Genomic DNA, 13947 nt, shown 5'->3' with positions numbered 1-13947 from the left:
CCGCAACCCCTGCCTGCTCCCCCAGCTATGTCAATGGCTGCCCTGCCCCAGAACCTGGCTCTTAAAAAAAAAAAAAGAAGCCCCACACTCACCAGATGCTGCAGTGGCCATTGGGACTTTTGGGGGCTCATGGCAGAGCCCCCCTCTCCCCCCCCCCATGGGGCAATGGGGATCACTTCCCACCTGGCAGGAAATGGTGAGTGCAGGGCTTTTTTTTCTTTTTAATTTTTTTTTTTTTAAAGAGCCAAGACTCTGGGGCTGGGTGGGGCAGTCATTGATGGGGCTGGGACAGCGGACAGGGATGGGACCTATTTGATTTGGAGAATTGGCCAATTTGGTCATGTCTGAATCTCCAAATCAGATTTGGCCAAATCAACTCAGGACAGTGATTCGAATCACTGTCCCCTATATCGGCCGAATCTGAAACTGAAGCGACTACTAGCTGCTTCACACAGGCCTAATGATCAACACATTGTAATACTTCTGATGAAAACAGCTCCCATAGAGTTTAAGGCACCCAAATTATTAGTTACTTCTGAAATCTTCTGCCAAACCTTTGCTTTGCGTGACACAAGTTAAGGGGTTTATTGTTTCCATAGTCACATCTTCATACTTTGGGTACTTTCCAAAAGAGAAGCTTGGCTGACATTTGATAACTTAAGACATTTTACATGCAAGAGGAGACTAGAGAACAGGTCCTCTCTGCTTTTCTTAGCCTGTCATCTGAATTTTAATTAGAATTTCTCTTCCTCCATCAATCTCTTTAAGTCCTTGCATTTTCTCCTATGGCAAATGTCTCTACTTTCCTGCATCCTGTAGTGATGTTGTTAAGAACTACTGTAAAACATCTTCCTCCTCAAGAGGCAGCACAATGAAAACAGGCTGAAAGTTACCACCTCCATTTGCTTCCTTAGCTCCCCTCCTGCTTCCCTGTCCCCCACTTTAGTGGAAAGAAAGGGAAAGAGACTGAAGGGCATGAGAAAGTCAGAGACTACCAAGAATATGAAGATCATGAATGTCTATAGGGATGAAGGAGACTTATAGATCAAAGAGTGATGGGAGAAGCAACTCCTGTAAAATACTGTCAATCTAATTTCTTCTATAAGAGAGTGGAATGGGACTGACGGAAACCAGAGGGGAATGACGACTCTTAGCAGCTACATGGTTCTGATACATATTGTGAAGAGGGGAATCTCCAGCATTAAAGCCAAAAGACTTGTAAGACTGAAGTGACCTATTTTTAGCTGTTTAGGACCACCATTGATAGAAGCTTTCTTTCCTATTTGAAAAAAGGTGATGCTTCTATACTGAAAGCACAATGTTTCTCCCGCCCAAGATCAAGAAAATATACAGTCCTTCTGGATTTTACAGTATTTTCTGAATAATAAAATTTCCAGGCAGGTTTTGGCAATGAGTAATTATATAATGATTTATAATTTCAGCATCAGAAAAGTGGCAAATTTTCTGTAATACTTTTGGGAAAATTTTAAAAACAGGCATTTAAATCCATTACATTTGTTTTTAGAAGTATACGCACTTAGTGTTTCCAAAGAAAATCACACTATTTACACAGAAACTTAACTACACTAATTGTCAATCTCCTGATAAATTGGAACATGCTATGCGTTCAGGGAAGTGCAGGATAAAATGCAAGCCAGCCACATAGATGATGGATTGTATCCAGTTTTAAGCTGAACATGTTACATTGGTGCTAGACCCAGGGCTCCACCCTGTTCTGATGCCAAAGATCACCTGATAGTTGATATTGGGCAGGGGGCACCCTCAGGATCCAAGACAAAGCAACATCCTGTTCAATGGCAAAAATCAGGCAGCAGGTAATCCTGGACTCTCCAGGACCTGTCCTGCAGTGTAAGGCTTTAACTGTCCCCATGCCGGGGTGAGCCTGTCAGCTGTGTAATCATCTGTAAGAGTCCCGCACTTGCAGATGATGTCACAGTGCAGACAGTTGGAGACTGGGGAACTCCTGATCCTTACCTGCATGCCCCAGCAATCTAGCTATTGTGAGGAATTATGTGGGAAGAATTTTATAACCAATCCCAAAACTCATGCCTTCTGGTATGCCATTACGCAATCATATTAATGTCTGTCAGGAGCCTTAATTACTACTGCATCATTGTCAAGATGCCAAAAGGAGATGCTTTAAAGCTAAAGGAACCTAGGATTCATTAAATAGGATTTATTAGTTATATGGAATCAGAAAAAATAATCACTGCTATTTTTTTTCAGGAGTTTTAAAGTCTCTCCAATGGCTCTGGTTCATGTATTTAAATTAATAAGGCTATATTAAGACAATAGGGTAAAACTGATACGTGTCCTGGTTCTACTGTTTAGTATTGAGCTGTTCAGTCCTGGGACAAAATCTAAACCCATTTCCTTTTTCACACTACTTTTTATTCAGTTTTTAGGGGAAAACACAAAAAGTTTGCAGACATATATTCATTACAGTCATAATATACTTTAAGCACAACAGACACAGATTAAGGATATGGTAATACCAAGCCTTGCCTTTAAAGACCTTGGTTAAGGAGAGAAGACAATAGAAAAGTGTTTTAAAAATGTGTCAATTTAAGCAAATAATTTGGGAAAAATCTAAAACAGAATAATTGTTTCCACATGATGGAAACTAATTTCTCTAGATAAGAATCTCTAAAACTTGATTATTCTGTAAAAGGAACAAGATAGTGAAAGTATTTAGGATCAAATATATGTTCATATACTTACAATATAGAAAGATGCAACAATAGCACTGGTATCAGCTGATATTAATATAAGTTGTTATAATGCAACAATTACAACTTCATGCTCCTACAGCAATACAAAATGTAGCAAAACTGTTGCTACTTTAACTGTTTTATTCAGGATTAAATTACAACAATTTAGATTTGCTGCACAACTACCAGAACACGAAGATGTAAGAGTTGCATCTAATAGCCGATACAAAATCCCATGCTGAAACCTCTTGCTCCTTTAAAGTGGTTATGTCTATGCATAGCCAAAATTGGGCAAAGTTTTACAAAACTAAGCCTAATCAATCTATGGAAAGAACAGAACAGTATCTTTTCTAAGGAGCACTTAAAAATTAAGTGTTTAGGAAAACTGTTTAAGAAAACCTTCTACTTCTCTCAGGTACAAAGTAAAATGTAAAATAAAATGTAAAATAAAACGAAATGATGGTTTAAAGCAGACTGGGTGGTTTTTATTCCCTCTGTCTTGTGGCAAGGCTTCTCTCAGACATGTGACCAACAGGAAAGATTCCTTTTAATAGGCACTTAAGGACCTTGGTGATGGGGTTGCTATACAAATATCCATGGTCAGTAATTACCTCCAAAACAAAGAGAAATGCAGTCATGGGACATTTCACTACCTGGCTAGAAAAATCTAAAAGATGATCAGACAATTTTAATGAAAACAGTCATGAAAAATTTAACGAACTGAAAATACATGTATAGCTTAGTACTGAAGCATTCAAACTCTACTTCTGATGTTTCTAAAATTTCTGAAAGACCCCGTGGCCTGTATGACCAAGGTTTCTGCTTTCACTGTTTAAAAACTACAAATTCACTAATTAACACCCCCCCAACCTGCACTTTTTCATGATTAAAATGAAATGTTACTAATATATCTATCTATAGAGATAGATATAGATCTATCCATCTGTCTCTATACAGATATATCTATATGTAGATATATCTATATGTTGAATAGTTTTATTGATATATTTATAATTTTAAAGCAATTTGGAAGCCTACCAGTACCTCAATCACTATAATAAAATAAATTCTAAATACCTATAAATTTTGGCATTTGATTTCGAGTTTTTTATCATGGAAAAATCAGAGTTCTCCCTGACCCCTTTACTCACCAGGACACAGGTCAAGCTACAGCTGTCCCCTCCCCTTTGAAAAGTTTAAGATACCTCAGAGAGGCAAGTGAAATTTATCATAGATAGATTCATATATTGTAAGCCTGGAAGGGACCTCGCAAGAGCATTGGGTCTAGCCCCCACCCTGCACCAGGCAGGAAAGAAAACTGGGGTCAGGTGACCTCAGCAAGGTGACTGTCCAGTCTCCTCTTGAAGATTTCCAGGGTAGGTGATTGCACCACCTCTAGAGGGAGCTTATTTCAGTCTGGACACTCTTAACTATGAAGAAGTTTTTCCTAGTGTTAACCCTGAAATGGTCTTCCAGGAGCTTGGGGCCATTATTCCTGGTTTTCCCCAAAGGTGCCTGGGTGAACAGTTTTTCTCTGAGCACTTGATGTATTCCCCCTATAAAGCAGTAAGCTGCTACCAAGTCCCCTCTCAGCCTTGTCTTTTTTAGGCTGAAGAGACCCAAGTCCCTCAGCTTTTCCTCATATGGCTTGCCTTGCAAGTCTCTGATAATATGGGTGGCTCTTCTCTGGACTCTCTCAAGCTTTTCCATGTCCTTGCTGAAGTGCAGCACCCAGACCTCCATCTGCAGTCTCACCAATGCTGAGTAAAGAGGCAGAATCACTTCCTTGGTTTTGCTTGATGCTAGCTAGCAATGGAGCAGTACTGTGACTTTGCTTCCTATCCTTGTTAAAATCTCTTGAAATTTAGCCACATTGTTTGCTTCTGGGGAAACAGTCATCATGGGGGCACACACTTAATAGAAACTTTAACAGACACTAAATCAAAAAACAAGCCTCTGTCTCCATTGCTGGTAATGACTTGCCTATTGACACTAAACCAGCATGGGAAAGGAAGCCATTCAATTCAAGGTCACGGGATAAGGAAAAGAAAGAGCAGTCTGCTAGGACTATGAAGGACACTGTGACTGAAACTTCCTGGAGGAGGAGACCGAGACAAACAACCAGTTGGAGAAAGCAAGCAGATCTTACACGGTAGTGGAATGTAAAGGAGAGCTGGGGTTGATTAGGCAAAGAGACTGAAACAAGAAGCAAGGGAGAGGATTACAGATGAAAGCCAATCTAGCATCAGGACAGGAGCTGAGATGAGGCAGAACAAGGCAAGGAGACTTGTGAAAAAAAAATCTAAAAGCTTGTGAAAAGAAACCTAAAAGCAGAGATGGAAACAAGGGATGACAGGCAAGCTGACAATGGGGTGGGTGTTTTTTTTTTTTTAAATAACTATCTCCAAATCTGGATTTAGCAATCTATTATTTTATTCTGTAGAACTCTGAACCCAGACTATGGAATTACAACCACCACGAAATACCATTCTGCTTCAAGCATTCCAGTCAAATAATCAGAAGCTCTAAGTAATGCTCCATTTCTTTTGTCAAAATTCTGTCCACTCATCCTTATTTATCTGGCTTTTACAATACAAGTTTATGTAAGAATAAGCCTACCAAAAGAAACAGAACTCTTCATTTACACATTGACACTTAAAATGCCAGCCAGCAAAGTTGCAATGGATATTCTAGACCAAATTACCTTATTTACTACAAAGATACAACTTATTTGTCATTCCTTATTCAGAATTTAAATTACTACTGATGACCATTTCAAAAGCAAAATTAGTTGAAAGGACTAAATTTTTATATCCCCACCTAAGAAATGCTCCCATCGATTTCAATAGGGAAATCATATGTGGACTGAGCACAAGATCTATTAATATGGATTTGCACCAGCTGGCAAAATTAAAAATTTAAATTATATTTTGATAGTATATGCACTGTAATTACCAGCTGCAATCCTTGCTGCTTTTGCGTAGTTCCCGTTTTCAATGCACGATATCAATTCACTTCGGTCTTCCAAGGTGTGTCTTCGTATAAGTGCTGGTTTACCTTTACCACACTTTGGCAAACTAAAACTGTAGAGATTTTAATATTAAAATATTATTAACACTAAAGCTAGAGTGCTCCCCATCAAAATAGTGAACAGGAATTTAAGAAGCTGCTTAAAAGTCAAGTTTTTAATTTAAATACATTTCACAGAAAACTACAAACTGACTCAACTTGTACTTATAAGCTAACACAGGCCTGTCCCACTTATTTGTGGCTAGGGCCCAAATGCCCTCTGGGCTGCAGCTGTGTTGGGGAAAGGAAAAAGGAATATACACCACACAGGTTGCACCAGGACATGCCGTGGGCCCCCTGGATGCCACACAGCATGGCTACTCCCCACACTCCCACTGCTGCCTATGCCCACATAGGCATCTTCTGTCTCCACCATGTGCCTGCATGGCCCAGGCTTCATTCTCTTGCTTCCTGCACCATGCTGTGGTGCACCACTCCTGGGTTCGGATAGAAAAGGGAAGACTTCTGTTTCAGAAAGAGCAATGGCAGAAGCAGCAGTGGGGTAAGGGGACAGGGGATGCAATTTAACCATTCATGGGCCACCAGTTGGACAGTCCTGCGCTAAAAGAAAACAGAATTTTCTTTTCCATTATTTCTACTCTATATTTCTACTCTATATTAACCTATCTTCTGTAGACAGGAATTTCTGGTGAGACCCATAAAAAACATTTATTAAGAATAATTCATGGAAACCATATCTAACCGAGAGGCACCTAAAATCCAAAGTTTAGGTTTTCTGGTGAAAAACAAACAGAAATACCATCTGCTCCTCCTCCCACCCCTGCCTTCCCTCAAAATACACTCCTTCCCACTCCTTTTACTAAAAGCTAAAGTTCAGCTGCTGCACACATCCATAGTCACCACCACTTCTAGGCACCGAGGGTTGTCTGGGATTTAAAAACCAGATGTCCCTACAACTAATCCCTGAAAGAGCCTGATCTGGCAGGTCAGGTAAGACTGCACCTAACACACAGAAAACACTGATTTTAGTGTTTGGCTATTTTTATTCAGAAACACAAAGATGCTCTTCACTTTCTACGTGGCAGCTTAACAGTAAGAATGCTCACTCAGAGCAATAACCCAGGAAGAAGAAGATGTGAGATTAAGGCCATCCTTCTCTCCAGCTCCCATCTTTTACCTCCTGGGACACAACTCTAACTGCCAGGCTAGAAGATAGCCTAGTCTAAGGGCAATCTTTATCTCTCTTGTTGAAGCTGACATGCTATAAGGAAAGGGATGCAAGAGTCCCAGGGCCAGAAGTCAGCAAGCAGGACAGAACCTAACTCACGGATGGGGAAAATATGGCCTGTGGGCTGGATCCGGCTTGCTAGCTGTTTGGTTCTGGCCCACAGGAAAGTACCCACAAGTTAACTGTATCCAACCCTGCAGGCACTTGCCCTGCTGTGCTCAGCATGAAGCCAAGTCCTGCCTGCTCTTGCATGGGACAGCACCTGCTGTGCTCCCAGCCTACCCCACCAGAGGGCGCCAGCACCGTCCAACAGGCACAGCTTCCGGGCACAGCTGCTACTGCTGCTGCCCAAGGAACTGCTGGACTCCCCCTGGCTCCAGCAGCTCCTCCTTCTGTCCCTGATGCAGTGCTTCAGGCAGCAGGGAGGGAGGGAGAAGCTGCAGCCTTGAGAAGAATGTGGTGGGCTCTGCCTGAAGCTCACTTTGGTCCTGCTCGTGCATGGCTGGGCAGCAGAGCATGTGGGTGGAGGGGGGGCATGAAGGAGCCCAGGTGCTCACGGGATAGGCAGGTGTGGTGGGAACAGCAGCAGGAGCCAGTGCAAACCTGCTAGGCAGGCACAGGACAGGAAGGTGGGGCAGGAGCAGCAGCAGGAACCACCATGTACTTCGTGCAGCCCTGCCAGGCAAGTATGCGGCATGAAGCGGCAGCAGGAGCCAGTACAAGCTCAGATGCAGCTCCGCCAGGCAGGTGTGGGGCAAAGCCAGGCTTGGCTCCCTGTGCCCCCATCCTCTCACAGGGGTTTCTCCGGCAGCTTGCCAGCAGCAGCTGCTTTAACATCCTTTGCAGCATGCTGGGAGCCAGGATCCCCTTCCCCCCAGCTTGCAGAGGGACTGGGCTCAGCCATGTCACAAAGAGCAGACAGGGAAGGTGTTGGGGGGGGGAGGGGGAGGAAGCCCCTAAGACACGCACACCATACTCACCTCCACCATACCCACGCACACCCGCCCACCCCCACCATATCCACGTACACATCCCACACTTGCCATAAATTCCACATCTCCCACTCCACATACACACACCCACTCCACATGCACCCACACGCTCTCATATCCCACCCCCATCATATCCTCACACACATCCAATTCCCACACATCTACCATACATCTCACCAATACACCCCACCTGCACCATCCCCACACACCCACACATACCAAAATCCCCCAAGATCTACACACCCCTCAACCACACACAATATACAAGCAAACCCCACTCCCCCCTCCCAAAAGATGTATTTCCTTTGCAAGGGGAGAGACTCCAGTCAAAATAATTGCCCACCCCAACTTAATTCCAGATCTTAGGGAGCCCAAGTCCCTTTGTGAATTTCCTGTATAGGAAAATAGAAAAGGTTTCTCATCAATAATTTTGTCCACTTGCATTCTCATTTTTAAGATTCAAAAGATCTGAGTGAAAATTATTCTGAATTGCTTCCTCAAAATATTACACATCAAAGGATTCAATACAACATTATTTTTATGCTACACTAAAATAGCATAAAAATAAGTAGTTTAACTTACAGGGCTATAGCAACAAAAATACTTGTCTACCATAGCAACTATGGCCAGACAGGTATTACTTTGGGGCTCGGAGAAGACCCCCTCTCAGCACAAAAAAAGCACACAGACATTCAAAGAAATTATTGTACAAGAAAATTAGATCAATTCCTACCAGGAAGATCCCCTTTCTCCTGCACTTACTTGAATGCCTGTACATATCTCTCAGGCGTTGAGTCTCCCCAACATATTGAATTGTATTTGTGGGTAATCAGTCCTACTGTGAACAAATTTGGAAAATTCTGAACAAGCAGTTAACTGGAATCAAATGTGCACCCACCCTACCCTTGTTCTAAGACAAAAGTCCACAAGTGGTAGTACTGCCCAAATGCCTGCCATTTGTTTATTCTAATTTAGTAATCTCTAATAAAAGACTCCAACAAGAAGTACCTATATATGAGAGTAAACATCTCCAGAACTTGTTAGTTATTATGGTCATGGCCTGATGTATTTTGTGGAATGGCGTGAACTCACTGCAAATTCATTACAGAAAGATTCTAGCCTACAGTTATAAAAGTAACTCAAATATAAATCAGTTGAGACAGTGGCAGTTTCCTAAGTACAACCCCCGCAAAATAGTGAGTCCCAAGGGACATGAACAGCCACATTCACCTCAACCTAAAGAGGAACATTTTAACTTTGACATTTATTTTTTAAACGCAACATATATTTGTTGCTCCAATTCAAGATAAATTTTATTTTAACTCAAAAATCCGTATTTTTACCTTGAATTACATAAAAGGCTGTTACTAGATGATATACTAGATTCTGATGCACAGCGGCGACGAGGTTCAACTTTTCTTCCTGGAGCATCATCTAACTCTCTCTCTCTACTTCCATCTCCAAAACCGTTGGATAGACCTGTAATATAACAGAAATATACATTAACGAAATAGTAAATTTTACTGTGTTTCTATAATGACATGAATTCAATAAATTCATTTACATAATTACTGTTCTGCACCTGTTGAGTAGCTTTGAGATGCAAAAAAGAAAAAAATCCCTTGAATTTCAATATAGTAATTTATATTTAAAAATTTGGCAAAATGTATGTAGTCCAGTTGTTAAGAAACAGGAAGTAACTTTCAGATAAAAGGAGTAAAATGAAGATTACATGAGAGAAAATGCCTAATGGCACTTCAAAAATATTCCCCATACATAATACTTTTAATATTATGTTGGATACTTAATCTTGAGTGCATAGACAGAACCTAGTCAAAGCTTGCAGGCTTATAAAAGTCAATAGCTCATTTATGTAAGTAAATTGTAATATATTACAGACTCTGCAAATCACAAGGTATACTGGAAATAGCTTTTTTAATGCCCAATGTAATGAGAGGTAGTGATTCTCCAAGGGCCCTAAACCAATACCTGCTGGAGACTTCTACTGATTTCAGTCAATGTATTAGACACTAAAACCTAGTTCAGAATAATCTCATGCAATGAGAATGAAGACTTATTTAAGACTAACTCAACTTATTTAAGACTAACTCAAATTATTCCCTGCCGTGTCTTTTTTCTGCCTGCCTTCACACCTTGTGTGCTTTGTTTCAGAGATGCAGAAATGAAAAAGCAGCAATTAACATTTAGAGTGTTCAAGCCACCAATCTGAGAATTTTACAACTGGGCCACTACAAAAACCTTGCCTTCATCTGCTTATTCACACTGTACATATTTCTTGTTAAGAATCTTCATTTGTCTATGTTTAAAGACCATTTCTTTATTCGATTAAGGTGTGGACTTCTGGAAGGACTCCTGTGAAGAAGAAAGATTTTTAAAACTTCATTTCTTTAAACTAAACCCAACTCAGGCAGACACAAGAGGAGTGCCAACAGAAATAGGACAACTTTATATAAAGGAACTAGCTCACAGTTGGGTGCTCCAGGCGTTGGGTATTTATATTATTATATAATTTTAACCTGAAGTAGGACTTGTGAGAAACCCTTTTTTTTTGTTGACATACACAAGATGATGATCTTTAGGTTTTTACTAAATTACAAAATGACTTCTGCATGCACTTTTAACACTGAAAAAAGATGTTGTATCCACTATATAAAGCAAACCAGGAGTGTCCTTTCCAAAGGTAAGTCCCACGTCATATTTAGTTTCCTAATTTGATAATTTTTTTGCATGTAAACAAAAAAACCCCTAGCAATATGAATGACAAAATCATACAGCAGCAAGCACAAGAAAGAACGTCTATAGAATGTACAAGAGTGAAAATACTGACTGATGTTTGATAAGGAAAAGTGAAAAGTCCTACACTTAAGACGGAACAATCCCATGAAGTGGTACAGGCTGGCTAAGCAGCGGCCCTGCAGAAAAGGACCTGGGGGTTACAGTGGACAATAAAATGAACACTGAGCCCACACATGGTCTTGTTGCAAAGAAGGCTAACAGCATACTGGGTTGCATTAGAAAGAGTGTTGGCAGCAGGTTGAGGGAAGTGATTCTTCCCCCCTACTTGGCACTGGTAAAGCCACATCTGGAATACCGTGTTCAGTTTTGGGCCCCTCACTACAGAAAGGATGTGGACAAGTTGGAGGGAGTCTAGTGGTGGGCAATGAAAATGGTTAGGAGGATGGGGCACATGACTTCTGGGGAGAAGCTGAGGGTACTGGGCTTATTTCGTCTAGAGAAGAGAAGACTGAGGACAGATTTAATAGCAGCTTTCAACTACCTGAAGGACAGTTCTCCAACGAGGATGAAGTTAGACTGTTTTCAGTGGTGACAGATGACAGAACAAAGACCAATGGTCACAAGTTTCAGCAAGAGAAGTATAGGTTAGATATTAGGAAAAACTCTCACTAGGAGGGTAGTGAAACACTGGAACAGGTTACCCAAAGAGGCTGAAAGAATCTCCATCCTTGGAGGTTTTTAAGATCCAGCTAGACAAAGCCTTTGCTGAGATGATACAGTTGCGGATGGTCCTGCTTTAAGCAAGGGGCTGGACTAGATGACCTCCTGAGGTCCCTTCCAACCCTAATTTTCTAACATGCTGAGTTACCTGTAGCTTTATTGAGCACATAAAAACCATTTAAAAAGGACCATCTTGGACCATGGCCCAAGCTGAGAGAGTGCCTAGGGCAGTGTAGGCATGCAGTGGTGCAGGGAAGAGCCTGCATAAGCACATGGTACAGCAGTGGGGGAGCAGGCACATGGTGCAGGTGCAGTGATAGGGTGGAAATGCCCATGAGGAAGGAAGCGGGTATCTGCATAATGTATGGCCAGAGCTCCTGTGGCTCACTCTAGTGCAGCCCACAGTTGGTGACCCCCCGCCACTCCCATGATACAACCTGCAACGTGTTTGTCCCTTAGCTGCTTAGAAACTGGACAATCTTGTCTTAAATCAGCACAAAGGAGATTATGAATTACGTCTTGTTCCCCTAGTGACCTACTGAATTTTATACTAAACTATGATATGGGGTCTCATGTGAGCTCTTTTCAGTACTACTCTTGAACACTTTGCAAGTATTATTAATTTATTTTTTTAAAAGAAAAAGCAGGTACTTAGCTGAAGTTGCGAAAGTATCTTTGTGGTTTTCTTTCTATACGTTTTAAAGATAGATTGTGCAAAATAAGTAAGTCTAGAAAGAATTTTTTTTTTTTTAATTTTTCTAGGATTGTTCACATTCAGAAGTTTCTAATGTAGTCTTCTGCAATTCTCCACTAGATCTGACCCAATCACAAAATACCATTCTCTCTATATCTAATAGGAGAACAATCAACATCTTGAAGTTGTTAGCAGTAAGTTCATTACCAAACAATAACCTTCCTTTATCATGTTTATTCTCAGCCAGACAGTACAGGTGCTTCGACAGATTAACTCAGATTTAGATGATGCTGAAATCAAGTATGTTTTAAGAGGACAGAACTGTTTCTAAAGTTGTTTTAGCAGATTGGGGTCTGAGACCATTTGAAGATTGGTAATTGCAAGCTTGCTTAAACACTCTTGTAAGGTTAAAGGAGTGTAACAAGCTACCATGCAATGCGTCTTAAATAAAACATTTGACCCACGAGACATCTGTTTCATCTATGGCTGGAGTTGTATGTTCTTATTTACAGCATCTTCCCAGGACAAGGAAACTCAGAGTAGGTATCATCACCTACTTCATCAACACAAACGGCAAAGACATGGTCTAGCAGACAGGCCCATGCTTTACCAACAACCAAGAATAAAAGAAACCCAAGTCCTACTACAATCTTTATGTTTTATTTTAAAATCACTTTATCATTTTATCTTGAACCTTTAATTCCTGACTGAAGGCAAGACAGTAGGCACTGCACCTATAGCAAATGTCATTAAGGCTGCAGCATGTAGCAGACAGAGGCCCAACCTGGGACAGGATTCAAAATGCATCTGGAGTTTAGTTATAAAATAACATCTGAGAATAACAAAAGGAAACTGTGGAAATTCCAAGAGCACTCATTAGGAAGACTCTATCTACTTCTCTTCACTCTTCTGTAAAAAGGGAATAAAACTAATTTCTTCTTCAAAATCTGTTCACAGTAACCCTGCTAAATATTCATGATAGAATGCAATGAAATAACCTACTTTTTCTAAGAAATATGGACAGTTTAAGTCCCCAGACTCTCAATCTAACTGACCTTGTTTATGGAAGTATGGGGGTGAGAGGGTTGGGAACAACACAGAATAATAGGCCATGTTGACTGAGCTGATTTCCCTTACCATTCAATACTAAATGACAAATTAAAAAAACAGGCATCTTTAAAAAAATGAAAAGACATCAAAAATCTTGTTAACAGAACGATCTCACAGTTTACCTAGTTGAAAATTTAGTATCAGTCAAACTAAATTTGTAACTGGATAATAAAATATTATCTCTTCTTGAAAGAGACAGGAAGTGAGCACGAGAGCGTGCACAATCTAGTAAAATGCCAACTTGAAAAAATAAAATAAAATTCTGTAATCAGAACTGTTGGACAAGCCACTGAAGCAGCTCCCTATCTCATGAACAGGGAGCTAGCTAGAATCCCGTGAACAGCTACTACAGGCAAATCTTTGGGAATCATTTTAGCCTCATCTTACTATACATATTATAGACCTGCATAATCTCCAAAATATCTGCTGTGTGTGCTCAGCACTCTCTTTGCAATGGCAAAAGTCATAATTCAAGGTGGCATTTTCCATTCAACACTACAGCTTCCAAAATGTACCTGCATCAGTGAAAGAACTATTCAGAGTAGGCTGCAATTTTTTTTTCATTATGGGAAAATTTAGTTTTTTCTTCCTGCCCTTGCGCTAAACCTTATCTTGAAAAGGCTCATTTTCAGGTGGAATTAAAAAAAAAAAAAAAAAAAAAAAAAAAAAATCCTGCTGAACCGA

The 13947-nt window shown here is 40.6% G+C and overlaps 1 protein-coding gene across 1 annotated transcript in view; it reads right to left on the bottom strand.

Annotated features, from left to right (window-relative positions):
• Positions 1–13947, bottom strand: part of BRD1 (bromodomain containing 1) — an 85237-nt gene that overhangs the window by 10373 nt on the left and 60917 nt on the right. Inside the window, exons 8-9 of the mRNA XM_019543960.1 lie at positions 9326–9461; positions 5668–5815 (exon numbers count right to left, since the gene is read on the bottom strand). Coding sequence (XP_019399505.1) covers positions 5668–5815; positions 9326–9461 — 284 coding nt within the window. The remainder of the gene's footprint in view (positions 1–5667; positions 5816–9325; positions 9462–13947) is intronic.

Source organism: Crocodylus porosus, unplaced genomic scaffold, assembly GCF_001723895.1.
Source record: "Crocodylus porosus isolate Cpor-Errol unplaced genomic scaffold, CroPor_comp1, whole genome shotgun sequence".
NCBI lineage: Eukaryota > Metazoa > Chordata > Crocodylia > Crocodylidae > Crocodylus > Crocodylus porosus.
This window is presented reverse-complemented; position numbering and strand designations above follow the sequence as displayed.